Consider the following 24,811-nt stretch of genomic DNA (forward strand, 5'->3'; position numbering starts at 1 on the left):
CAGCCGTGCGGGCGCCCTCGGGGCTTTTAAATGGGGCCTTCCTAGGCGGGCCGCAGTGAGTTCAGCAAAGCGTGTGTGGAAGTGTCGGCTTTTCTCGGGGCCGGAGCCGCTTGGGACCCTGAGGTGGGCGGAAAGGCGGCTGCGCGCGGACTCCTGCCCGTCGGGGACGCGAGGGGCGGGAGAGGGAACATGGCGACCCCGTCTGAGGCAGCGAGCGTCTCACCGGACTTTCCTCCCAGGCCCTCCTGGGCGGCTTCCCTCACAGGCCCTAAGTGGCTTTCCTCATTCGTCCCCTCACCTTCCCCGATACATTGTCTTCCTTTGCTTCCCTGCAGTTCCCTCGGCGTTCACTGTTCCCTCCTCCACCCCTTCAGCCTCACACTAAGGGGAGAGGAGAGGTAGGTGGGTGGAGAGGGAAGCCCGTGAGACCCCACAGGTACCCAGAGGCCAAATCGTGCGTTTGACTCCTAAGTATCTCAAGGCCTCACGGGGTGACTGACAGGACAGGCACCCAGAGTGAAGAAGTCCAGAGACAGTTTTAATTCCGATGATACCTCTAAGGGTGCCAGTTGAATTGTTTTCTGGAATTGCTCGCACCTGAGTCTCATAAATGCAAAGTTCTCTTTGAAAGGGACAAGCTCCTTGGGATCCAGAGAGCCTTTTCTTTGTGTATCGCTTGTCATATACTGCCCCCATAACTATATAACTGGAGGAAGTAGAAACACGATTTATATTGATGGTAAGAGAGTGACGTAAAGGGAAGACATCGATAACTCTGCCATAGTATATACAATGTGAAAACACCCTTCTGGTTTTGGTTCTTACTAACTCAGCTAATGTTGAGGGTAACGCTCCTTGGATAAGTTAAAGGAAACGAACTCCGGTGTCATCCTTGCTACCAAGAACCAACCGTTCTGTCTGCCTGTGTGTTTTATAGTTAGTTGAGGGTAGATGTTAATTAAGCAAAAGTTCTTTCTCACCTGAGTTAAGATAGGTTTGATCTTGACCTTTCGTTTTTTCTTCAGTTGAATGTAGATTCTAGGAAGGATCCAATCCTCACTCTCTGGAAACCTTCACTTCCAGGCTGAAGTAATTGTGGGCTAGAGTGAAGGAGAGTTCTAGGAAGATGAGCTCTGGCATAACCATGAGTGAACCAAGGCTGAACTGGTGAGTTGGACCTCTTCCTGATCCACTGTGGAGAAGTGAGCGGGAGATGGTGGCTATCTTAGGGACATTTCTGGCCTATAGAGATTTTACAATTTTTAACCCCCAGGCTACCAGAAATTACCCTATTCCTATACCAAACTTGTTGAGTTATGGCTAAAACTCCTAAAATAAAAACTCAACACAGGTTTTTAGTTATTTTATATCGTGATTAGAGTTTAATTCTTTCACTCAAGCAACATTGGCCATAACATATTAGTCTCAATTAGAATGGGATTTTTTGTGGGTGGGTGGATGGGAGCTGGGTTTCTCTATGTAACCTTGACTTACCTGGAGCTCACTGTGGAGACCAGTCTGGCCTTAAACTCAGAGAGAGCCACCTGCCTCAGCCTCCTGAGTGCTGGATTAAAAGTGTGTTCCACCATGCTCAGCCTGTACTGAATTATTTAAAATTCTTCCTAGTATTAGAAACTGGTATTCCCATGCTGGGCAGATACTCCCACACACCTCTGGCACTGTGAAACCAAAGTGGTTTCGAAGTGTTACAGCTTCCATTCCCACAGATTAATCCTTGGATTAATTAATCTCAGTATTTCAGTTCTTTATTTCATCTAACCAACATTGGCTGTATTAGTCTCAAACTAATTTTGATGTTATAAAACTCATTTATTACTTTAGGGATGGGTTTAGGACAATTACCTGATTTAACAAGTCAAATCAAGTTAACAATAAGTAGGAGAGCCAGTGTTTTCACTTGACACAATAGTACATAACCCAAAAATAAGTTGTTAGCCCCCCCCCCCAGGCAAGCGCTCTACCACTGAGCTAAATCCCCAACCCCAAGTTGTTATGTTTTTAACATTACCATTCATAGCCAGAGGTGAGCCCGACCCTGACAGACCCTTGATTCTTTGTCATTCTGTTCCACCTTTAATGTTCAAGCTTCTGAATTTGTTTGTATACTACCGGAAAACAGACTCAGAGCTTGAGAGTTCCATACTGCCCCAAGCTTAAAGCTGTCTAAGAAGTAAAACATGTAAACACACAAGGCACATGAGATTAAACTACCTAGGAGGTGACTGTCTGGGAAAAGCTGGGGTAGAGGTCATAAGTTACAGCTCTAACATTATGCTTCTTTGTCTAGCATGAGATTTTGAATTGTCAAATACAAGTAAATTACTTTATTTCACAGGGATGTTACACCCAAAAATGGCCTTAAAGTCTTTTTCTCTCCAGAAAATTATAAAGATCATTCCATGGCTCCAAGTTTAAAAGAACTCTATATTTTGTCCAACAGGTAATGTTCATTTGGTTATTTATTTTTGCGTTTCATTGCTGTTTTACTGATAACTGAAATTTTATGACTATGTTAGTAAACATTCAAATTATAAAAATGTGAAAAATAAAAGAAAGCTACTGTTAACTCTTTGATATTTACCTTTCTCCACACGTAGCTTATATACACAGAATGAGATCATAGTTGTAATTACCTCAGAGCACCATAAAACTTTATAATTTTATCATTGAAAATCAGTGTCTTGTATTTTTTCCATGCATACATATGATATTTTACCCTTAATCTTAATAATTGCCTGTTCTTAATATATGTACTCTAAATTCCTGTAGCAAGTTCTATGTGGGATTTTTTAAAAAAATTTTGCAATCATTTCTGTAAGGTAAAGACATACAAATTTTGTCAGACTGTGTATATTTTATATTTTAAAGATGGTACCAAATTGTCACAATTTTTTCTTCTCTGGTATAAAGTGATTACTCAGCGACCTTCCTCCCCGCATACCTGAAACATCTCCTTTTCCCATTTTGATTGACTCTGTCTGTTCTTTTTTGGGTTACTCTGGAGACCAGAGATGCAGAGGAGCTTAGATCTTCTGTGATCCTGTGAGCTTTTCCAGTAGAAGAGCGCTCTCGCGCGCGCGCTCTCTCTCTCTCTCTCTCTCTCTCTCTCTCTCTCTCTCTCTCTCTCTCTCCCCACCCCCACCTTTTCCACCTTCTTAGTGTTCTCAGCCTGTTATTCTACTTACACCTCTGTCTTCATTTTCTCTCGCTTTTGATCAACATTTGAATATACTTAAATTTCTGTTTTAAATAAGCCCCTCCACATTCTTTTCTGTTCTCTCTTCTTTCCTTTGAACTTACACTATGTTAGAGGTATATATGTGCTGACAAGAAGTGAGGAAAGAAACTGTAAGGCATATTGCAAACATTAACATAATCATGGCGGTCTTTCCACAGCAATAATTATCTTAAGTATAGGTAGATAAGACTTCTCAACTTAAGGCAAATCAGCAGATGATTAAACAACAGGAACAAGTCGCTTTCTGAAGCGCTCCTGTGGCATGATGGGGGAGCTTTGACAGTGGAGTATCCCTCGGTCTCCTTCCAGGTGCTCTGGTTTTATAGTTTTGTACTCTCAACCTAGTCTATCGAATCCAAAACACTGAGAATCAAGGATGCTTCTGTGCTTAGTTTATAATAAATGTGTGTGTTTGTGTCTTCTACTACACATATTAAAGTACCCTCCTCTTTTTTATATTATAGGAGTTATGGTAGTATGCATTATGGTACTGCTCCTGGATAACTACGTCTGAGAAAAGCATGTTTGCATTTATTTTGATAGATCCTGCCAGTTTGCTCTCTAAAACATTAAGTCTTTATTAATATAGTCTTTGGTAGTGTCAGCTTTAGAAAGTTAAGATTTATATATATGCATCTGTGGATTTTTTAAAGCTGTTATTTATTGATGTTCAATTTTTATCATTTCCTTGTGATAAACTAAATTTTTAAAACTTTCCAATAATTTAGTACCTTTGATTATTTTAAACTAAATAATGTTTATCAACCTTTATATCTTTTTCCTTTTATTTTAAATGTTCTTAAGACCAAAGGAGAAATAGTCTGGGATTGGTCTGGTGCTATGTTCAAACCAAGACCCTGGAGAATTGCCAAGAATCCCAAACTAAGTTCCAGGTTATTACATGTAAAATTTCAAGGGAAGAAGCCAGAGTGCAAAGTCAGCACAGTGCCCAAAAATGATGTACCAAAACACTCACGAGTGACTCCTCAAAAATGTTTAAGAACTTAGCAGAAACCACTAAACTATGAGTGAGCAAAAGGCCAAGTAACTCAGTGTACTGGCGAATTAAATGTCATTTTGATACAAGCTAAGGTCATTTTGGAAGGAGGAAACCTTGAGAAATTGCCTCTGCCAAATTGGTCTATGGGTAGCCTGTGGTACAATTTCTTGATTGATAATTGATGTGGGAGGGCTCAGCTCAACTATGGGCTGTGCTTCCCCTGGGAGTGTGTTCCTAGATGCTATAACAAGATAGACTGAACAAGTCATGAGGAGCAAGCCAGTAAGCAACTCCTCCATAGCCTTTGCATCAGTTCTTGCCTTCAGGTTCCTGCCCTCTTTGAGGTCCTACCCTGATTTGCTTCAGTGATGAACTGTGATATGAAACTGTAATCTGAAATAATAAATCCTTTCCTCCCCAAGTTGCTGTATTTGGCCATAGTGTTTTATCACAACTATAGAAACCCTACCTAAGACAACTCAACAAAATACTGAATGATGGCTCAGCAAAACCCTAAGGGTGACTTGACAAAAGTGTTCAGTTGTCACTGAACACACAGCAGAAATGTCAGGTGGTGAATCTGAAATATATTGCCCAAAGGTGGCTTAACAAAAATTCCAAAAGATGACTCAGCAAAATTCTCAATAGTAATTCTGTAAAATTGCTAGATGGTGACTCAACAAAAATCTCCCACAATGGCTCCAGGCACAACCGTGAGATGATTGTACAATACCCAACAATGAATACAATGCCCAGTTGTGATAAGGATAGTATACTCTTAGTAGAGAAAAAGCAGGAGCATTATGTATACAACCCTTTGGCTTTATTTTTCTGAAGAAAAAAATGGAAGAGTCCAATATCTATAAAAAAAAAAAATCTTCAAAGGGGATGACACCAGTCTCTTTAATGTCAGTTCAAACCTGTGAGCAACAGAAAGGTCTCTGACAGACCAACTTAAGATTCGAATAACAGACTGAGTCTCAGGAAGATCTCTATACGCAAATCCTGAGTTTAGGACAAGTGGATGATGTGATGCCTGAGAACAGCTAATGAAGTGACCCATCATCTGGGAAAATACCCAGCCACAATCAGATTAACAGGTATTTGATTTCAAAACAAATTTCAGTATCTTACACATCAGCATAGGCAGTAATGTCACTGGGTCTAAGTTAAATCACCTCATCACACCATAAGAAAAGTTATCTGTTCATGCTTGCAGAGCTGAGTCGTGATGACGTAGATGACAACTTAGGGGGGTGGTCACCTTGTGTTCCAGATCACAGAGGAACAGGGGATGAAAGAATCTGGAAACAAGAAGGCACCTTGTACAAGTTCTCACTTCCTTAGTAATTGAGCAAGGCAAAGTCTATACAAGCTAACCTGAAATTTATTCACAGTCACAGAACTTGTGGAAGAACACTGCTGTAGAGAAAAAAATTCAAGCATAGCCAAGTTAGAACTTTAGCAGGGAATACCATTATACCCAATTCTTGGATTCCATGAACACATTATTAAATTCACTTGTCTGTGCATCTACCTTTAACCCTTTGCTGTATTATTGCACCTTGTTTGGTTACCTTTCAAAATGAACTGCTAACATTTGTACTCCTGAAAGTAACATAGTGTTGTTTTTCATTTTTCATGGAGTCGTTTAATATCTCAATTTTATAAACTATGGTATCAGGGAAATTTACAAAGTCACTAGACCCAATAAATGTAAATTTACATGTTTCTTTCTTATGGAGATAGGTCCTTAAGGCTCTTGAGGATTTTTTTTAAAATGTGCATTGGCATTTTGCCATGTCTGTACCATGTGTGTACAGTGCCAAGAGAGGCCAGAAGAGAACATCAGATCCCCTGGAGCTGGAGTTACAATTGTGATCTACTAGAAGTGAATGCTAGAAGTTGAATTCCAACAGTTAGTCTGCAAGAGCAGCCAGCTCTAAACCACTGAGCCATCTCTCCAGCCCCTTTTAGGATTCATAATGAGAGCAGAGTGGACAATGACAGAGCCTCCAAGGAACACAGGCCTCTGTCTGTGCTGCATGTTATCTTCTGGTATCCTGTTTTCTCATTCCACCTGTTGGAAGTTTCTTCCTCCAGGATTCATCTTGTGCATTTGCAAGGAGTACATGTGTCTTGTAATGAGAGAGGTTATTGAAAAGCTTTCTGAACTCCCTCTTTCCCAGTGTCTTTCCTGAACCCTTTGGGGACCATTTTTTTCCTTGTGTTGTTTGTTTGTTTGAGTTTTTGTTTTTGTTTTATTTTAGGTAAGCATATAAAATAAGGGGTCCCATCATGCTATCTTTATATATACATTTCATTATACTGTTTCCCATTCATTCCCTCTGCCCATGTTCTCCCTATCACTGCCCCAGACAATAACTTGTTGCTGTCTTACTGCGTGCTGTCTACTATCCTCTAGATTTCCCACCTCCCTTAAAAAATCTTCCTCTCCATCGGTGATTCACTTCCTAATTTTATGACCTATAATACACACACACACACACATATATATATATATATATATATATATATATATATATATATATATATATATATATAAGTTGAACACAAATATAAAATTTTAAATGTAAGTCCATTATCCCTTGTTTGTTTTTCTTATTCTGGCTTATTTTGCTTAACCGAATAATTTCTAGTTACATCCATTTTCTTGTAGATATTCTGATTTCATTTTTTTCAACAGCTGCATAAAATTCCATTGTGTGTGTGTGTGTGTGTGTGTGTGTGTGTGTGTGTGTGTGTGTGTGTGTGTTTTAAGTTCTTACAGTTGTTTCTGCCTTCATTGTTTTAGGTAAAAATTTCTAACTTCATCTCCTTATGTAAGTCTGGTTAGCCCAGAGCTCCTCTGACCTTTTAAAGCTCTGCCTGCATCTGCGTCTTTGAGTGCTAAGACTGTAGGTGTGGCCACTGTGGCTGACTTTGATAGTAGCCTTCGTCCTACTGCTGCTTCTTAGTTACTTCCATGGTTCTTTGTAGTCTGTTTTCAGCATTTCCTAGGCCTGAGTTGTTTAAAGGAAATGATATTTTGCTGGAAGTTAGGCTAAAAAAAAAAAAAGACTCCTAAAATCTTTTTCTTAGAATATGCTTTCCTTTCTTCAGATTTTTTTGTACAGCATGATTTATTAGTATGACTTAAGTTTTAGTGTGTAAAAGCACAAAGCATTGAATTAATTCATGTTTCTGGATTTTTTGTTATACCAAGGAACTGATTTTGGGGTTCAATTATTTAGAACTTTGCTTGTTGGGGGAAATATTCTTCATTATTATCCATAATATAGCAATTGTTATGTTCTCTAGCATGTTGGAAGAAAATATACCTTTAATTGTGTTGATTTCAAACTGAAATCAGCCCCATCTTGTCGCCAAAAGGTGTTTTATTCTTAATTTCAGTATAGGAAGCATTCACTAGACCTGCTGTACTCACATGAATGTTTATAGGAGAAAAGGACCACCAGACTAACATGGGGTTAGCAGTGTGAGTAGGGTAGAAAGTCAGTATGGCTTTTCTCCCGGGAACATCAAGTTCATTGCAGTATTTGAAAAGTTTAGCTGAGAGTAAATGAGAAAAACAAAGAACTGTTCATGGAGAAATAAATAACTTCCTTTATCTAAAATTAAACATTCTGATTACAGATCCTTATAATTGAGTTTTAAGCCAACAAGTGACTGAGTAGTTTTGAATTTGATGATCTATAGTTACTGTTAACCTGATTAATATAAAAGAAAACTAAACTCCAAGATTTGGGTAGACTTTGAGATGGAGCCCAGAAATATCATCTCCAAATGCGTTTTTTAAAGAAACTGCCAAACCAGTCAGCCTAGAGTCTAAGAAACTGCTTGGGACCTTCTTCTATCTCAGAGCAACTTGAAGTAAAAAGGGAAATGGTAGCTGACAAAATGAAGGAGGAAACTTCAAACCATTAGCTGAGATAAGTGCAGTGGTGTAATGTATGTGGGAGTGCTGTTGGGTGCTTGTGTGCACCTGATGAAGATTTTGACAGCGCTGCACTTGAAAATGATCTTGATGTGCTGCCTGCCGTTTCATTCTCTGCTGGATGTAGCCAATTTAAACTGCTAGAATGTCTTGACATTCCTACTCGGGCATATCTGAGTCAGCATCTCAGTGCTGCTGCAGCTTAATTAAATTTGCCAGTTTGTGCCAGGAGGACAGACATGTTCTCATATTTAGAGAGACAGCTGTGAAGCAGTATTGTGAAGAGTTGCGGACACAATACTGTTAGGTTTGAATAGCTCTCAAGACATATTCTAGTGAGAAATCAATTTGCTGTAATACATTTCTACCAAGATCAGCAGTTAATATTCATTTTGTTAACCTAAAATGAGCTTATTTTATACAGTTATTGGAGAAACTTTGGTAGCTAAGTATGTGTTTTCTTGTGTGTATTTTAGAGTCAGCCTGAACGTAGAAATTTTAATTTCCAAAATTCACTTCCCCTTAACTAAGCTATTTGTTGAGTTTTTCATTCATAGTTTATCTCTGAAGTGTTTTAAAGTGACTTTGCCTTATTTGGGAGAGTAAGGTTTTTACCCTTTTCTAAAATGCTATTTTCAGACTTTGGAATTTATACTGTATTTATTATACTATTATAAATTACTAGTTCCTAACATAAGTCCCAAACCTTTTTTTTAACAACTATTATAAGAATTAATGTACTTTTTAAACATTTTTTCTTTTATTGGATTTTTTTTACATTTCAAATGTTATCCCCTTTCCTGGTTTCCCCTCCAGAAACCCACTATCCCATCCCTCTCCCTCTGCTTCTATGAGGTACTCCCCTACCCAACCACCCACTCCTTTCTGCTTCCCTGCCCTGACATTTCCCTATACTGGGGATTGAACCTTCACAGGACTAAGAGTCTCTCCTCCCATGGATGCCCGACGAGGCCATCCTCACATATGTGGATGGAGCCATAGGTCCATCCCTGTGTACTCTTTGGATGGTAGTTTAGTCCCTGGGAGCTCTGGAGGTGGTCTGGTTGGTTGATGTTGTTGTTATTCTTATGGGGTTACAAACCCCTTCAGCTCCTTCAGTCCTTTCTCTAACTCCTCCATTGGGGACCCTGTTCTCATTTCAGTGGTTGGTTTCGAGCATCTGCCTCTGCATTTGTCAGGCTCTGGCAGAGCCACTCAGGGGACAGCTATATTAGGCTTCTGTCAACAAGCACTTCTTAGTGTACACAATATTTTCTGAGTTTGGTGGCTACATATGGGATGGATTCCCAGGTGGGGCAGTCTCTGGATAGCCTTTCCTTCAGTCTCTGTTCCACACTTTGTCTTCATATTTCCTCCGGTGATTATTTTTGTTCCTCCTCCTAAGAAGGACTGAATAAGCATCCACACTTCCTTCTGCTTAAGCTTCTGTGGTCTCTGAATTGTATCTTGGGTATTCAGAGCTTTTGGGCTAATATCCACTTATCAGTGAGCGCATACCATGTGTGTTCTTTTGTGATTGGCTTGCCTCACTCAGGATGATATTTTCTAGTTCCATCCATTTGCCTAAGAATTTCATGAATCCTTGTTTTTAATAGCTGAGTAGTACTCCATTGTGTAGATGTACCACATATTCTGCATCCACTCCTCTGTTGAAGGACATCTGGGTTCTTTCTAGCTTCTGGCTATTATAAATAAGGCTGCTATGAACATAGTGGAGCATGTGTCCTTGTTATATGTTGGAGCATCTTTTGGGTATATGCCCAGGAGTGGTATAGCTGAGTCCTCAGGTAGTACTATGTCCAGTTTTCTGAGGAACCGCCAGACTGATTTCCAGAGTGGTTGTACTAGCTTGCAATCCCACCAACAATGGAGAAGTGTTTCTCTTTCTCCACATCTTTACCAGCATCTGCTGTCACCTGAATTTTTGATCTTAGCCATTCTGACTGGTGTGAGGTGGAATCTCAGGGTTGTTTAGATTTGCATTTCCCTGATGACTAAGAATGTTAAACATTTCTTTAAGTGTTTCTTAGCCATTCGATGTTCCTCATTTGAGAATTCTTTGTTTAACTCTGTACTCCATATTTTAATAGGGTTATGGGATTCTCTGGAGTCTAACTTCTTAAGTTCTTTGGATATTAGCCCTCTATCAGATGTAAAGATCTTTTCCCAATCTGTTGGTTGCCATTTTGTCCTAATAGTGTCCTTTGCCTTACAGAAGCTTTGCAATTTTATAAGTTCCTATTTGTTGATTATTGATCTTAGAGCATAAGCTATTGGTGTTCTGTTCAGGAAAATTTCCCTTGTGCCCATGTGTTCAAGGCACTTCCTCACTTTCTTCTATTAGTTTGAGTATATTTGGTTTTATGTGCAGGTCCTTGTTCTGTGGCACAGGGCCAGCTGCAGGTGCAGACTGAAACCGGAAGGATCCTGTCCCAGACTGCTCCTCAGTTTCTGTGTCCCAAAGGCTCCTCCTAGGCCAGGTATCTGAGCAGAAGTGGCAGTCTCACCTGTGCTCTCAGGTGTGTCAGCACTCCTGTGAGTTCAGCTCTCTCTCGGAGGGATCTGGGCACAGAGTGCTGTGGCAGAATCAACTCCAGGCGCAGATGGAAACTGGAAGGATTCTGTCCCAGACTGCTCCTTGGTTCTTGTGTCCTGAGGGCTCTGGGCTGGTCCCTCTGAGCAGAAGTGGTAGTCTTAGTGCTCTCAGCTGTATCAGCACTCCCAAGACCAGCTCTCTCCCAGCAGGATCTGGGTAGAGAAAGCTATAGCACAGGGTCAACTCAGGGCACAGACAGACAGTGTACTTTTTTTTATTAGAAATTAAATTAATAGCTCGTTAACACAAATATAGCTTTTAAAAATAGCATGATGTCCTAAATACGTGCTGTGAAATAAAAACAATACCTATGCTGCATTGTCTAATGCATTTGTGCTTATATACCTGCAACAGAAAATGTGATGATTTGCAGAGATGGTCCGTTTACAGTGTATGGTAAATGTACAACCTACAAGAGGACCCTGGATTTAATTCTCAGCGCCGAAACCCATAAAGAACAGGATTGTATTTAAGAGAAACAGAATGAATCATACGAAGAAGTAATTACTGGAAAAAATGTAGTGTCAGAGTAATAATTATAATTGTTTTTATGCAAAAGAAAAAACCTTTACAGGTTGTGTGGAACTGTCATATGTGCTAAGCATCTAGCATTCCTTCCCAAAGTGTGGTCAACCTTTCCGTCTTGTGACGAGTTAACTGTACCTACTAGAAATTTATATCATAGGGAAAGTCATAGTGTCGTGATTGCAGATTATTGTTCCCTTCCCTTTCTTCCTCTTACTCCATGGTCTTCATACCATTCTTCTCAGCTACCTATTTGGTACATTTAGTTTGGAAACCTAATAGCATCAAGTTGCATTAATGTATGTGTATAAGTGGATATATTTTCCTTCTTTCACATGGATGTAGTTGTCTTTCATTCATTTTGTCAAACCACTGGCTTAAATGAACGTTCTGGTGATTGAAGATTCACTGTGATCTGCTTGTTAAACCTCTTGGACATAGCATACACTACCAATTATAAATATCAATACATATTAATGAATGAAGCAATAGACACTCATCTTTTTTATTAGCTTCCTTTTCTCCATGAGTTATTGTTTAATTTGGAGTCAAGTTAAAATGCAGTGGCAGTGGTAGAGTCAGAGTTGTAGAGGCCAAGGACATAGAGTGTTTGCAAGAGTTCTACCGTCTTACTGAAACTGTAGACTGAATAACTGAATAGCAGAGGGACACAATGTATGAACAAGATAATAAGCTATAGTGTATGTCTCACTAGAAGTAGGTGATTTTTACGTATCGGGGGTGTCATTTTACAAACAAGTCTAGCATCAGGCTCTCTGGCTGCTACTACTCATCAGCTTCTCTGGTAGCACACTTCCTTACAGATACACCAGCATTTTTTTTTTTTTTTTTTTGCAGCCATAAAAAGCATAGAGACAGTTCTGTGAATTTAGCCATATATGTGATAGAGGATTGTCCAATCTTTCTAAAATCACTACTGCTTCCATAAAATGTGGCAGAGTTACTGGAATTTTATTTTTAAGTCCTGAGATAACTGATAGAAACCAGAAGATTTAAGAATTTCAGAGAATTAATTAACTTCAAGTTTGTGACCCCATTTCCTTCTGTTCTTAATGTTCTTTGCTCACCGTGTTAACCTGCGTGTGTACCTTAGTGGAGAAAGAAGCACTGACAGCCGAGGAGCACTATGAGAAGTAAATGCTAGTGCAAGTCACAATATGGTTTCCCCGTTAATGTAAGGGGCAAGTGCCAGAGAGAATAGTTAGTTGAAGTGTGCCTCTCCCTCTCTGTCAGGTGGCTGAAGGTAAGCCTGCAGTGAGGTCTTTTTCATGTAGAATACTTAATCTACACTAAATGACTGAACATCAAGATGCAGGTGGCAGACTTAGATAATAATCCAGGAGTTACTGTTAATCATGCCTTATTATTCTCCCTTTTGATTGAGAACCACAAGTTCCATGCTAGTCATCTTCATGTGAAAAGCACATATTTGTAAATTGTATTTTTTTTTCCAGACGTATAGGAGAAAATGTGAGTGTCTCAGCAAATTCTGTAGAAAATGAGCCTGCAGTTAGTTCAGCAACTCAAGCAAAGGAAAAAGTTGGGATGATTCTCCTTCCCAAACCAAGAGTTCCTTATCCTCGTTTCTCTCGGTTCTCACAGAGAGAGCAGAGGACTTTTGTGGATTTGTTGGTTAAATATGCAAAGATCCCCTCAAATTCCAAGACTGTTGGAACAAATACAAATGAATTTCTACAGTATCTGGTATGTATGTATTCTGTCCATCAACTTCAGTAAAAATATCAAGAATTAGGAAATAACTCTGCATTTCCATTCATTTCTCTTTGCCATTGTTAATGTATTATTTATTCTCTTATTATTAGGTATTTTAATTACAGGGTTGGCACCTTAACCCTTCTGTTGACTTTCTTGTGTGTAGTCCTGGCACCTGCTCTGCTGCTGCATGGCGGCCTTATTTCAGTTCATCTTACTTCCTAGCAGAAACACCTTTACGAGCTTGCCGGGATCATTCAGAGTAAATTAGGTCCATATCTCTAATTACAGAAATGATTCTATGCTGAATATCTTTCTAATAAAATCTTTGTTTAGTCCAGCGATTTTAAAGATAGATTCTTTAAAGTATTTTTAAAATAAAGTTTTAAGATCAAAAGCTGTACATATTTTTAAAGCACTGGTCTATAGTTATGGATCAATAAATTATTCTTCCAAAGGTTTGAGTTGCTTGTTTATACTGTAAGACAAGAGGTTGTGCAGGAACCTTCACCAACACCAGATATTGCTTTCTTTCTTTTGACCTCTGTTGCATGAGGAAATGGGAGATTTCTTGTTTTAACCTAGATAAATACACTGATTTACTAATAAACAAAATCTTCCATGTATCTATAAAGCATTGTTTTAAATCTTTCTTACTTTTTTGTTTTTGAAACAATGACTTACATATCCCACGGTGCCTACAGTCATTGGTAGCTAAGGGTGACTGAACAACCACTCCTGCACTACCTCTAAAGCTGTGCTTGTGCATCATAGCCAGCCACAGGCACTTGCAGTTCTGCATCTCCTAGACAGTTTGCTCTTTTTCTCTTAGATGATTGTCTTTTAAAAAAAAAAAAAAAAAAAGGACATTTCCTATGCATATTCTGTAGTTTTGATCACTTTTCTATTTCTGAAAAGTTTTTAATGGGTTTGGGAGGAGGGCAAGGTTTGGGATTGAACCCATACCTCACACATGCTAAGTCCACAATCTAATAGTAAATTATCTCCTAGACTTTTAAAAACAAGCTTATTATTATTATTATTATTATTATCATTATTATTATTATTATTATTATTATTATTATTATTATATAGTATTACTTAAAATGTTTCTTTTTGGTTTTACTCTAGTTTTTTGTTTTACTCTTTGAAATTCAAAGTATTAGGGCAATTATTGATGAGTGATTAGTTTTAGCAAAAGTTTAAATGTGTACTTTTGGGGAGGGTTGGGAGGGGAACACCCATAAAGAAGGGGAGGGGGAGGGATTAGGGGGATGTTTGCCAGGAAACCGGGAAAGGGAATAACATTCGAAATGTAAATAAATACTCAAGTTAATAAAAAAAATGTGTACTTTTTTTTAAGGATATGAAAAAACATGTGAATGAAGAAGTTAATGAATTCCTAAAGTTTTTACAGAATTCTGCAAAGAAATGTGCACAGGATTATAACATGCTCTCTGATGAGGCCCGTCTCTTCACGGAGGTAGAACGACCACATTCCATAAACTGTTGAGCGGTTGGTGGTAATAGCTGAGGACCCTGTGGCTTGGGAACCGTGTGTTTTAGCTATGTAGTTACAAGGCCAGGGCACTACTCAGTGTATGAGGTAGAACTTCTGACAGTTCAGGAGTGTGGAGGTAGGTAGGCTGCAGTTCATACCTGTGCTTACTACTGAGGAAAAGATTTGTTTGCACGGAGCTGGGTATCACAAGGCTTTGATGTGCTGCTCAGAATTATTCACAATTTAAAACTTAGGAATTTCTTGTTTCTGGAATTTTCAGTTTTTCATTCCTTATTTGATAGTAGGCAACAGAAACTATGAAAGTGGTACCATGTAAATGCTTCCTCTCAGCTAACTAGTTTGCTTGCTTTTTTTTTTTTTTTGAGCAAGGGCTGAGTTAAGTGAGTATAGTCGCAAATGTTGAATACAGTGGGGCATGTGTATCAGGAAAAGGAACAGGATATGGAGCTGCAAGACCTGGCTTAGCCACTGAAGACACATGTACCAAGCTCGTCTATCTGATTTCCTACCCCCAACCCATGTAGTAGAAAGACAGAGCTGACTCCTGCCCCCTGCCTGCTCCCTCTCTTTCTCTCTATCTCTGTCTCTGTCTCTCTTCCTCTCTCACTCTACCTCTCTCTCTCTCACACACACAATAAATAAATAATTAAAGTGTACTGAGCTAGTTATTGATTTGTAACTTGAAACATTTGTAACTATGTAGAAGGAGGAGGCATAGATGTAAGTTAGAGTTTCTGTGATCTAAAATACATCCTAGCTGGTTGTGATGGCACATGCCTTTAATCCTAGCACTTGGGAAGCAGATCTTTGATCTCTGTGAGTTCTAGGCCAGCTTGGTCTACATAGTGCATTCCAGTCCAGCCAGAACATTCCAGTCCAGCCAGAACTATCCAGTTAAAACCTGACTGAAAAATAAAAATAAAATAGAATACTTCCTAAAAGTTCTAGATACCATCCACTGACAAAAGATGACAGGTATCTTAGAAGACAGCACATGTGTGTTTTAAAACGATCACAACTTACCCCAGTGATGGCTCTACTCCTTGAATTACTTACATGTTATCATAGGTATATGCTTTTTTGTGGATGATGCTATGGATATTCCTTCCCAGCTACATTTCCTGGTTAGTCATTAATGTTTTGGAAACTGGAAAAGACACTCAAGTACTTAGTCATTTTCTTCTCAAAGACTTGTTTTCATGTGGCCCAGGCTGACATCAAACTAGGACTCTCCTTCCTCTCCCTTCTAAGTACTGAGAGTTGAAGAATGTGCACATATGGCCAGGCCCAGCTTCATGTAGTGCTCTACTGTAATACGTTATGCAGAAATTTACATGTAGCTTCATTTCTTTTGTCAGTTTCCTAAGAAGCATAGAAAATATCTTAAGTTTTTTCTATTTAATTTTAAAATTTAATAAGATCACTAATTTTGGTATTATTAAATATCACTATTTTGGGAAATTAGGTTAAAATTTGTTATGAAAACAAAGATTAGCTCAAATAAGAAATAAACTCAAATAACTGTAGATTATTGGAAGAAGAGGGGATGAGTGAAATGGATCTTCTAACTGTGCAATTAATAAATTTATAGTAATATGTAACCAAAGAACATTTGTCAGAGAAGTATAATCTAAATGAATAGTTTTTATTTTCTATTTCCCAGCAAATCCTAAGAGCTTGCATTGAGCAAGTGAAAAAGTACCCAGAATTTTATACTCTTCATGAAGTTACCAGCCTAATGGGATTCTTCCCCTTCAAAATAGAGATGGGACTGAAGTTAGAAAAGACTCTTCTTGTTTTGGTAAGGTTTATTCTGTGGATGTGAAGGGGGTAATTGCAGGCTTGAGCTAGAAACCTCATTTATGTCTCATGTGGATACTGTGTTTACACTTTTGAGATACACAGTGCAGTTGCACTTACATTTTTAAAATACAACTACTAATTTTGTTTCTTGACTTTTTCCCTCCCACTTTTCACATAAAGCAGGGAACTCCACTTAAAGAAAATTTATTCACAAATGTTTGGAAAAATAAGTGTATGAAAAGGGTATTTTAGTGCTTCCGTTCTTCTGTATTGTGCTTTATGTTTTATTTGAAAAAGTGAAACTTAAAGTGGCAGGAGGATTTCAGGAGACCTCCACTGGACCTTTTTAGATGCAGTAGCAATAACAAAAACATTGCTTATGGTTGTCAAGCAAAACTGTGAATGAGTGTCTTGGCTTAAGGAAGTTCTAAGATTGACATTTGAAATTTCAGTTAAATTTTCTATGTTGCAAGAAAAATTGTGAAGGCTTTCACAGTAACATTGATTTTTCACTTATTCAGGGCAGTGCAAAGTTTGTAAAAACAGCATTTCCTTCGATGCCTGTGAAACTGCAGCTCTCCAAAGAGGACATGTCTTCCATTGAGAACCCACAGCAACAAGCAGAAGCGATGCACTGCGTGAGTTTCAAGTGGCTTCCCTAAATACTTAAAATAATCCTAATAATCGTACTACACAAAAAGCATAAAGCCTGGTTGTTGTAACATTCTCTCCATAACATTCTCTCCCCTCCTCATTACTTTGTGGTGGTAATGTTGAGAGTGACCTGGATTATAAGGTACACATTGTTCTGTTGATTTATGAAATATGAATCACAATATAGACCACAATTGTTTTTCAGGATATTAGTAAAGACTCGAATGCAGAGAAACTTGTTTCAAGATACCATCCTCAGATTGCTCTGACTAGCCAAGCATTATTCACCTTGCTCAATAACCATGGACCAAGCTACAAGGAGCAGTGGGAGATTCCAGTGTGTGTTCAGATGATAGCTGTGGAAGGTTCGTGATTTGGTATGCCAGATAATGTACTCAGAAGGGCTGGAAGTACCTACCTTGTTTCAGCTGTGCAGACGTAGATGGCTGTGTGCCATACACAGATCTGCATCTTTGTTTAAGGAGAATGAGAATCTGACAGTTAAACTCAGCAGAGTTTATGCAGCTATACAGTTACAATAAAACTGACTGCTGGAACCTATGGAACCTGCAGCCATGTGTAGGAGTCAGACAGAGAAGGAATCATTACACAGGCTACCCAGAAGTATATGGAAGATGTGGAGCTCGTATTTTGTCACTGAGATGAAGGAATGCATCACATTAGACAGCTTGCAATGGGCAAATTTCCAGGACTTCTTTGTCTGTAATTGGGAACCAGAATTAAAATGTGTTGACAGAGGATAGCCTCTGTCATCAGTAAATTAATGTTTGCACATTAGTTTCCCTCTCAGTCTGGTTCATATTTGGTCATTTTATCTTTCAAATTAATATTAAACACAAGGACATAAATAAAAGACTATAAAGACAAAACAGAACTGTGAGTTAAAGTGTAATCTCTTGTAAGAGCGTTATCATGTTTTGCAAATTCCTGGAAGAACATAGCAATAACAGTACAGTTCTAAAGCCCAGAAACCTTTAAACATTGTTAGAACACATTTCCCCTGCTGGGCCCTCTTACCCTTTAGTACTAAAGGGTTTAAAGACATGTAGTCCAAGAGAGACAGATGCAGGGGCATGACACTATTTTCCTATCCTGTCTCGTTTTAGTGATCCTTCTGCCATGCATCCTTTTTCCTCTTTTAAAACTACCAGATAATACCAACCAACCAGAGGTCCCAGGGACTAAACCACCATCCAAAGAGTACACATGGACAGACCCTGGCTCCAGAAACATATGTAGCAGAGGATGGCCTTGTTGGGCACCAATGGGAGGAGAAGCCCTTGGTCCTACCAAGGCTAGACCCCCTAGTATAGGGGAATATCAAGGCAGGGAGGGGGGAAGTGGTGGGTGGTTGGGTGGGGGAACACCCTCATAGAAGCAGGGGTAGGGGGAATGGGATAGGGAGTAACATTTCAAATGTAAATAAAAAAGTAGCCAATTAAAAAAAAAAACTACCAGATAGTAATCACCACTTGTTTCTGTTTCTATTTTAAGGTTCCAAACCAGTTAAAGTAATTTATATCAATTCGCCACTTCCCCGAAAGCAAATGACAATGAGAGAAAGAAATCAAATCTTCCATGAAGTTCCATTAAAACATATACTATCAAAAAACACATCTGTTCCAGTCTCTGCTGTCTTTATGGACAAACCTGAAGAGTACACCTCTGAGGTGGATGTATGTAATACTTTTTCTCCCCTGTGTAAGATATATTGTTTATCATTTTGAAACATAAACTTATGTTGCAAGTAAACTTTGTTGTTAAAATAGTCTTTAATATATATGTAATGAAACATTACATGGTATATGATTAATACTGCAGTTTTTATGTATCACTTACAAGTTTTTAAAATATTTATTTTTACTTATATGTAGGTGTGTGCCTGCATGTGAATATGTATATGAGAGCAGGTGTGTTCAGAGGTCAAAGCCTCAAGTTCCCTGGAGTTGCAGGCAGTCGTGAGCCACCTGTGCTTAGATCTGAGCCTGGGCCCTCTGGAAAGGCAGCAATTGCTCTTAACTTCTCTGACCCCCTTACCTAAAATAAATTTTAAAAACCAGCACAACAATTTGAGTATACATTCTAAAACAAGATACATAAGCAGCTGTCAAACATAGAAAAGCTGTCATGGAAATGCGAGTGAAAACCATGAGGTACTGAGGAGAAGGCTTAAGCTTGAGGATCTGGGTTCTGATCCCTAGCACCCATATAAAAAGCAGGTAGGACTGAGCATACCTGGATGGGTAAGGAGAGAACAGGTAGATCACTGGAGTTTATTGGTCAACCAACCTAGGTAAAGGGAGAGCTCTAGGTTCAATGAGAGTATTCCTCTCTCAGACAGTAAAGTAGAGAATGAAGAAGACACATGGCCTCAGTCTTTGACCTTCACGTACCCACCCTCACCCACACAAACACTGCAGTGAGGTATCCTCTTCTCTGAGGAAGAGTAGAAATAGCAGGGATGAGTGACAAGTGCTAGTTAGGCATGTGGCTCATATGCTGACCCTAATGCTTGAAAAGCTGAGGCAGCATTGTAAGACCTGTGACAGAATTTACAGGTAACAAAAGGACATACTGAGGAGGCTATGGAGCACTTGTTCACAATGCAGATTAGTTCAGCCACTACAGAAAACAGTGAGGAAGTCCCTTAAAAGTGGGACTGCCATATGCTCCAGCAACTGTCTAGTGAACATTATTTCAGAGAAAATAGCAAACCAAAGAGCTTAGACCCTGTGACTAATGTTGATTGCAGCATTAGGCACAGTAGTGGCCCAGATACAGAGTCAACCTCAGTGTCCAGAAGTGGGCAACTGGATCAAGAAAATGGGGTGGGAACTAGGAAACCTTTAAAGATAAGAAAATTCTGTCATTAGCAACAGTATGGATGTACCTGAAGATCAGAATGTTAAACCAGTTACAGAAAAACCAATACCATGATTTCCTTTTCTAATGTGACATTCAAAAGATATGGTCATGGCAATGGGCAGAAGGGCAGTTGGGAAGAAGGCTGGAGAGGGATTAGTTAACAGGAACAGAGTCACAGTGAGACAGAGGTAAAGGTTAGTATGGTTCTGGAATGCAAGAAGGTGACAATAGTTAACAGTACTTTATAGTTCAAACCCAAGCAGAGAATGAGTGGTTTTATCAGAGACCATCTGTAAGATGGGTGTCACATTAACTTCTTAGCGATTTGAGTTCAAATTACATGCAAAACATTAGAGTGACAATTGGCATGGTATAAATATTAGTTTTAATGATGTGTACATAAAAGTAATTTTCTATGATTATTAAAGTGAAGTATTTTGTTTATAGAAAAGAATTCCGGGGTTAGGGATTTAGCTCAGTGGTAGAGCTGTTTTTGCAAGGCCCTGGGTTCAGTCCTCAGCTCCGGAAAAAAGAAAAAAAAAAAAAGAATTCCATTCTGCAAACATTCATTGTGTAGATTCAGTTCTGTGTGCTGAGGATGAGTGAATAGAAATGCCGCCTGTGTCTCTTTGCTTATACTGTAGACGACAACACAGATGAGAAGAGCCTCAGAGAAACAAAGTAGATCAGGAAGGGTAAAAGTCACAGAGTGGCTCTGGCAATGGGCCTTCCCTCTACTGTGACACCTAAAAATTATTGCTGGACAAAATAGAAAGAACATACTCCTTACCAGCATGAGGGAGACTAATAAGATAATAAGGACTTACAAAGATGAGACAGAGGGGAGTGCAGGAGTCTAGGAGGCAAGCCACAACTTAGGGTCATTCATGCTTTTGATGGTATTTGCTAGTTCTGAAGAAACAACCAAAACCCTATGCTTTGGCAATGTCAGGACGAGGGAAACAAGGCAAAGTTCAGTTTCCCAGCAAGGCTTTCACCACATAGAGCGTTGACAGGGTGGCACAGAAGGACCCCATTTCCTCAGAAACTTTCAGCCTAACCTTTACCACCTTGTATTTACAGTAATATGGTTCTTAGATAGCTAATGTCTTCCAAGACTCCAACAACAACGTGTAGAAATGATTCTGAGGGGCAAGTGGTGTCTGCTGAGCCCCCAATTGTGCTATTATTTACCCCAAATAATTATTCTAATTTTTGTTGCATAAGTGTTCTAAAATTTCCATCTCGACTCCTTTTATTCAATAGTTTTGGATGTGTTTTTATTTTCTGGACTTTTGAATTTATTGTTTTTTAGATTTTCTTAATAATTTCTAATTTTATTTCTTTTTTAACTGGAGCAGAACCTTAGCAAATTCTGCTCTGTGTAATGTTGAGATTTTACTTATAGTCCACTTTTAGAAAGGCCCTTGGGTTCTCAGAGGAAAAGAGGATACATAGAATGTATAGACTATACATTTCAGCTCCTCATATGTCTTTGTTTCTATCAGTATTTATACTTTATGAATCTGCATAGGCTTACCTAGAGACAGTACCATCAAGCAGGCATGGTGACATTTCTGTCATATTTGCATTTTTTCTTCCTTTTTCTCTTGCCCTGAACTCTGCTAACATTGCTTCTATTCATTTTCTCTTTATTTCTTCATGCTATGTCCAGTTCTGTTTTAACTTCACTGTGTGAGATTATCCCCCTGTTAATGGCATACAGTCTCCCTTTGTGCTAAATTTGTTCATTTAGTTAGAGCTGTCAAGGGTTGAGAGGCTGCTTACTATGTGCCAGACACAATGTCAAGAAAATACTTGCATATAACTTCTCATTTGATCTTTTGAACAAATAGAAAAAGTAACCTTATTTTTCCCATCTTAGAAATATGGAATCTGAAGTTCAGAGAGATTAGGTAATTTCTATATACCAATTTTGCTGCCTAGTTAATGTCAGACATACTCTCCCAAACTCTATCCTAGAAGTCTAGTACATATTTAGCTCATAGTCAAATTTTCATGGCATTTATTAAAGTACTCACTTTGCCAGGACTGGAAATTAAGCTCAGTAGTAGGGTACTTGCCTACTATGCAAGCGTCCCTGGGTTCAATCTTCAGTGCTACAAATGGTAAGATAAATAGCTAGATAGAGTACAGCATCCCTATAACCTTAGCACTTTGGTGTGTGGAGGCAGGAGCGTTTGGATGTTCAGGGTCAGCTTCTGCTACATAAGAAAATCAAGGTTTATGCTGTGTGTGAACCTGTTTGAAAAAAAAAAACTAAAATTAATAAATTTTTAAAATGAAGGGCTCTTCCAGATTGAGGAGAGATCTTTAGTATTTTACTAGAGGGTAGATTATTCTTGAATAGTTTAAAGCTATTTGTATGTAGTTTTGCTATCGCCAAAATAGTATATAAAGACTACAACTTCAATGACTTTGTGTCCCAGAATACCAAGAGCCACTTCCTATCCATCTTTACCTTATAGCATGTTAGTCAGAATTTACTCTAAATGGATGTATAAAGAATTTCACTGATTGATATTAGAGAGATCCTTGCCTAACAGCGATTAAGAAACTGTCCTCCTGGTCAACTAAGTCCAAGGTTCTCTCCCAGAGTATATGAAGTGAGCATGAGCGTCTCTTGTTGCGTCTTCTTGATGGTCTTGTCTGCTTTCTCATTTGTAAATATTCCTCTTCGTATCTGGCATTTCACAACTCATTTTCCTGTTCTTTTATACCTTGACTTTCTATGTGAACATTTTCAAGGAGAATACAGAATTAAGTACTTGAATGTAAGTTGTGTACATTTTGGAGCCATTAGACTTCTTTCTGCTGTGTTGTGTGAATATGAAGGTAGGAGGGACATGTAGTATATGTATGTACATGTGGAAGCCTGAGGTCAATATTGAGCGTCTTTATTACTCTCCACCTTAGTTTTTGAAATACAGTCTCTCACTGACCCATGAGGGTAACCTTTTCAGCTGAATTGACTGGCTAGCAAGTCCTGGGATCGTCCTTCACTGTGCTCCCTCCTCTCCTAGAACACTGGGATTGCTGGCACACATCACCTTGTCTGGCATTTGCTTGAGATCTAAACTCAGTTCCTATGCTTGCATAGAAGTCCTTTTACTCACTGAGACATCTTTCTACTTTTAAAAACATGGACTATGATGTTAGGGATAAGAGCATTAAGTAACTATGACCTGACTTTTTCCTAATAATTTATCAATATACTTTCTTCTAAGATATCCACTGAAGTTAGTGAGTGCCGAAAAATTGAGACTCTGGAAAATTTGGATCTGGACTTTGATGGTGATGTCACAGAACTTGAAACCTTTGGAGTAACTACTACTAGTCCATCCAGGTCACCAAGTTCAGAAAGTGACTCCTCTGCACCCATCATGACAGATGTCCACACAGCCCCCAAAGTAACAGCTATACCTGTGGCACCAGCTGCTCCTGTGACACCAGCTGCTCCTGTGGCACCAGCTGCTCCTGTGGCACCAGCTGCTCCTGTGGCACCAGCTGCTCCTGTGACACCAGTTACACCTGAGGCATCAGCTATACCAAACGTTACTGATGATTCTAGAAGTTTATGTCAGATTCTGATGAAACAGTTACAGAAGGAGAAACAGCTATTCTCTGGTGTGGAAAGTGGTCCTGAAGCATGCAAAAATAAAGATGATCAAGGGCTTGAACCATGTGCTGAAGAGGGTCCCAGTGCCAATGCAAAGTCTTTAACACAAGACAGTGAAGTCCACAGAACTGAGGAAATTTCTAATGAGAGTGATGTAGGTGTGCTGTGTACCAGTGATGAAAGACAGAGTGTTCAGGGGAACGCAGACAATCCCAACGAAACAGCCACTGCATCAGAAACAGCTGACACTGAGAAAGGGATACCTTGTGGCAGTGATACAGATGAGGACTGCTTAATCATTGATACAGAGAGCAAAAGTAATAGTGATGGAAGGACAGCTGGTTTAGGTTCTAGTCCAAATTCTTCAGCACAGACTTCTGCGGAAAACCAGACCACTACTACTGTTTCTGAGGAATCTTGTGTTTTAAAGAAACCTATCAAAAGAGTCTATAAAAAATTTGATCCAGTTGGAGAAATTCTAAAAATGCAGGATGAGCTTTTAAAACCAGTTTCCAGGACAATACCTGAGTTGCCCTTGACTAATTCAGAAGAATCTAAACAGCCATCTGCTTCTGAGCAACCCTCTGCTGCTTTGGACGCCTCCACCTGGCCAAAATCCAGTTGGCCCTCTGCATTTCAGAAGCCTAAAGGACGTAAGTGAAAATCAAGAACTTGCCAGTTTGTCTATTCCTTTTCCTTAGCTTTTCTCCCTTCTTTCTTACTATTATAACCCATTTTGTAATTTTTACCTAGTCACTAATATTTTACTTCAGTCTATTGATCACTATTTCAGCTTCTACTGTGTCCTCTTTGTATATCTATCCAATTTATTCGTGTGCTATAACCTGTTTGCTGGCATGTACCTAGGCTACTAAGCTTAAATCACAATTAAGAAGATCACAATCATTGATCCACCCATATATTCTGTAAAGTCTGTAGTGGACTACACAGTGAGTGTGACAGTGCTCCTCAGTCCTCCTGGCTTGGGAATAGCAGGACACTTTAAGCTCTTCCTTCTTGATACTTATCACCCTGATGCAGGTTTTACCCAGTGCTCATGGAGGTATTTGTGAAAAGTCAGAAAACTAAAGCTCTGGTTGGCAGCTCTCCGATGCACTGTCAGTAAATATGGCCCAAGGTGGAGAATTGACAGTCACAAGAGTTGATTGAGTTGCTATATCCCAGATTATAATGCATAAATGGGTCGCATACT

The 24,811-nt window shown here is 39.1% G+C and overlaps 1 protein-coding gene across 4 annotated transcripts in view; it reads left to right on the plus strand.

Annotated features, from left to right (window-relative positions):
* Ice2 (interactor of little elongation complex ELL subunit 2) overlaps positions 1-24,811 on the plus strand; it is a 40,975-nt gene continuing 16,164 nt past the window's right edge. For all 4 annotated transcript variants that reach the window (XR_004388771.1, XM_032909697.1, XM_032909695.1 and 1 more), the window contains exons 1-10: positions 1-123; positions 1,026-1,167; positions 2,357-2,461; positions 12,835-13,084; positions 14,457-14,576; positions 16,279-16,416; positions 16,940-17,056; positions 17,278-17,437; positions 18,588-18,769; positions 23,207-24,251. Coding sequence is in view for 3 of the 4 variants with exons in the window: in XM_032909697.1 (XP_032765588.1) it covers positions 1,127-1,167; positions 2,357-2,461; positions 12,835-13,084; positions 14,457-14,576; positions 16,279-16,416; positions 16,940-17,056; positions 17,278-17,437; positions 18,588-18,769; positions 23,207-24,251 (2,158 nt within the window). In the remaining variant the exon portion in view is untranslated. The remainder of the gene's footprint in view (positions 124-1,025; positions 1,168-2,356; positions 2,462-12,834; positions 13,085-14,456; positions 14,577-16,278; positions 16,417-16,939; positions 17,057-17,277; positions 17,438-18,587; positions 18,770-23,206; positions 24,252-24,811) is intronic.

This window comes from Rattus rattus, chromosome 8 (assembly GCF_011064425.1).
Source record: "Rattus rattus isolate New Zealand chromosome 8, Rrattus_CSIRO_v1, whole genome shotgun sequence".
Classification (NCBI taxonomy): domain Eukaryota; kingdom Metazoa; phylum Chordata; class Mammalia; order Rodentia; family Muridae; genus Rattus; species Rattus rattus.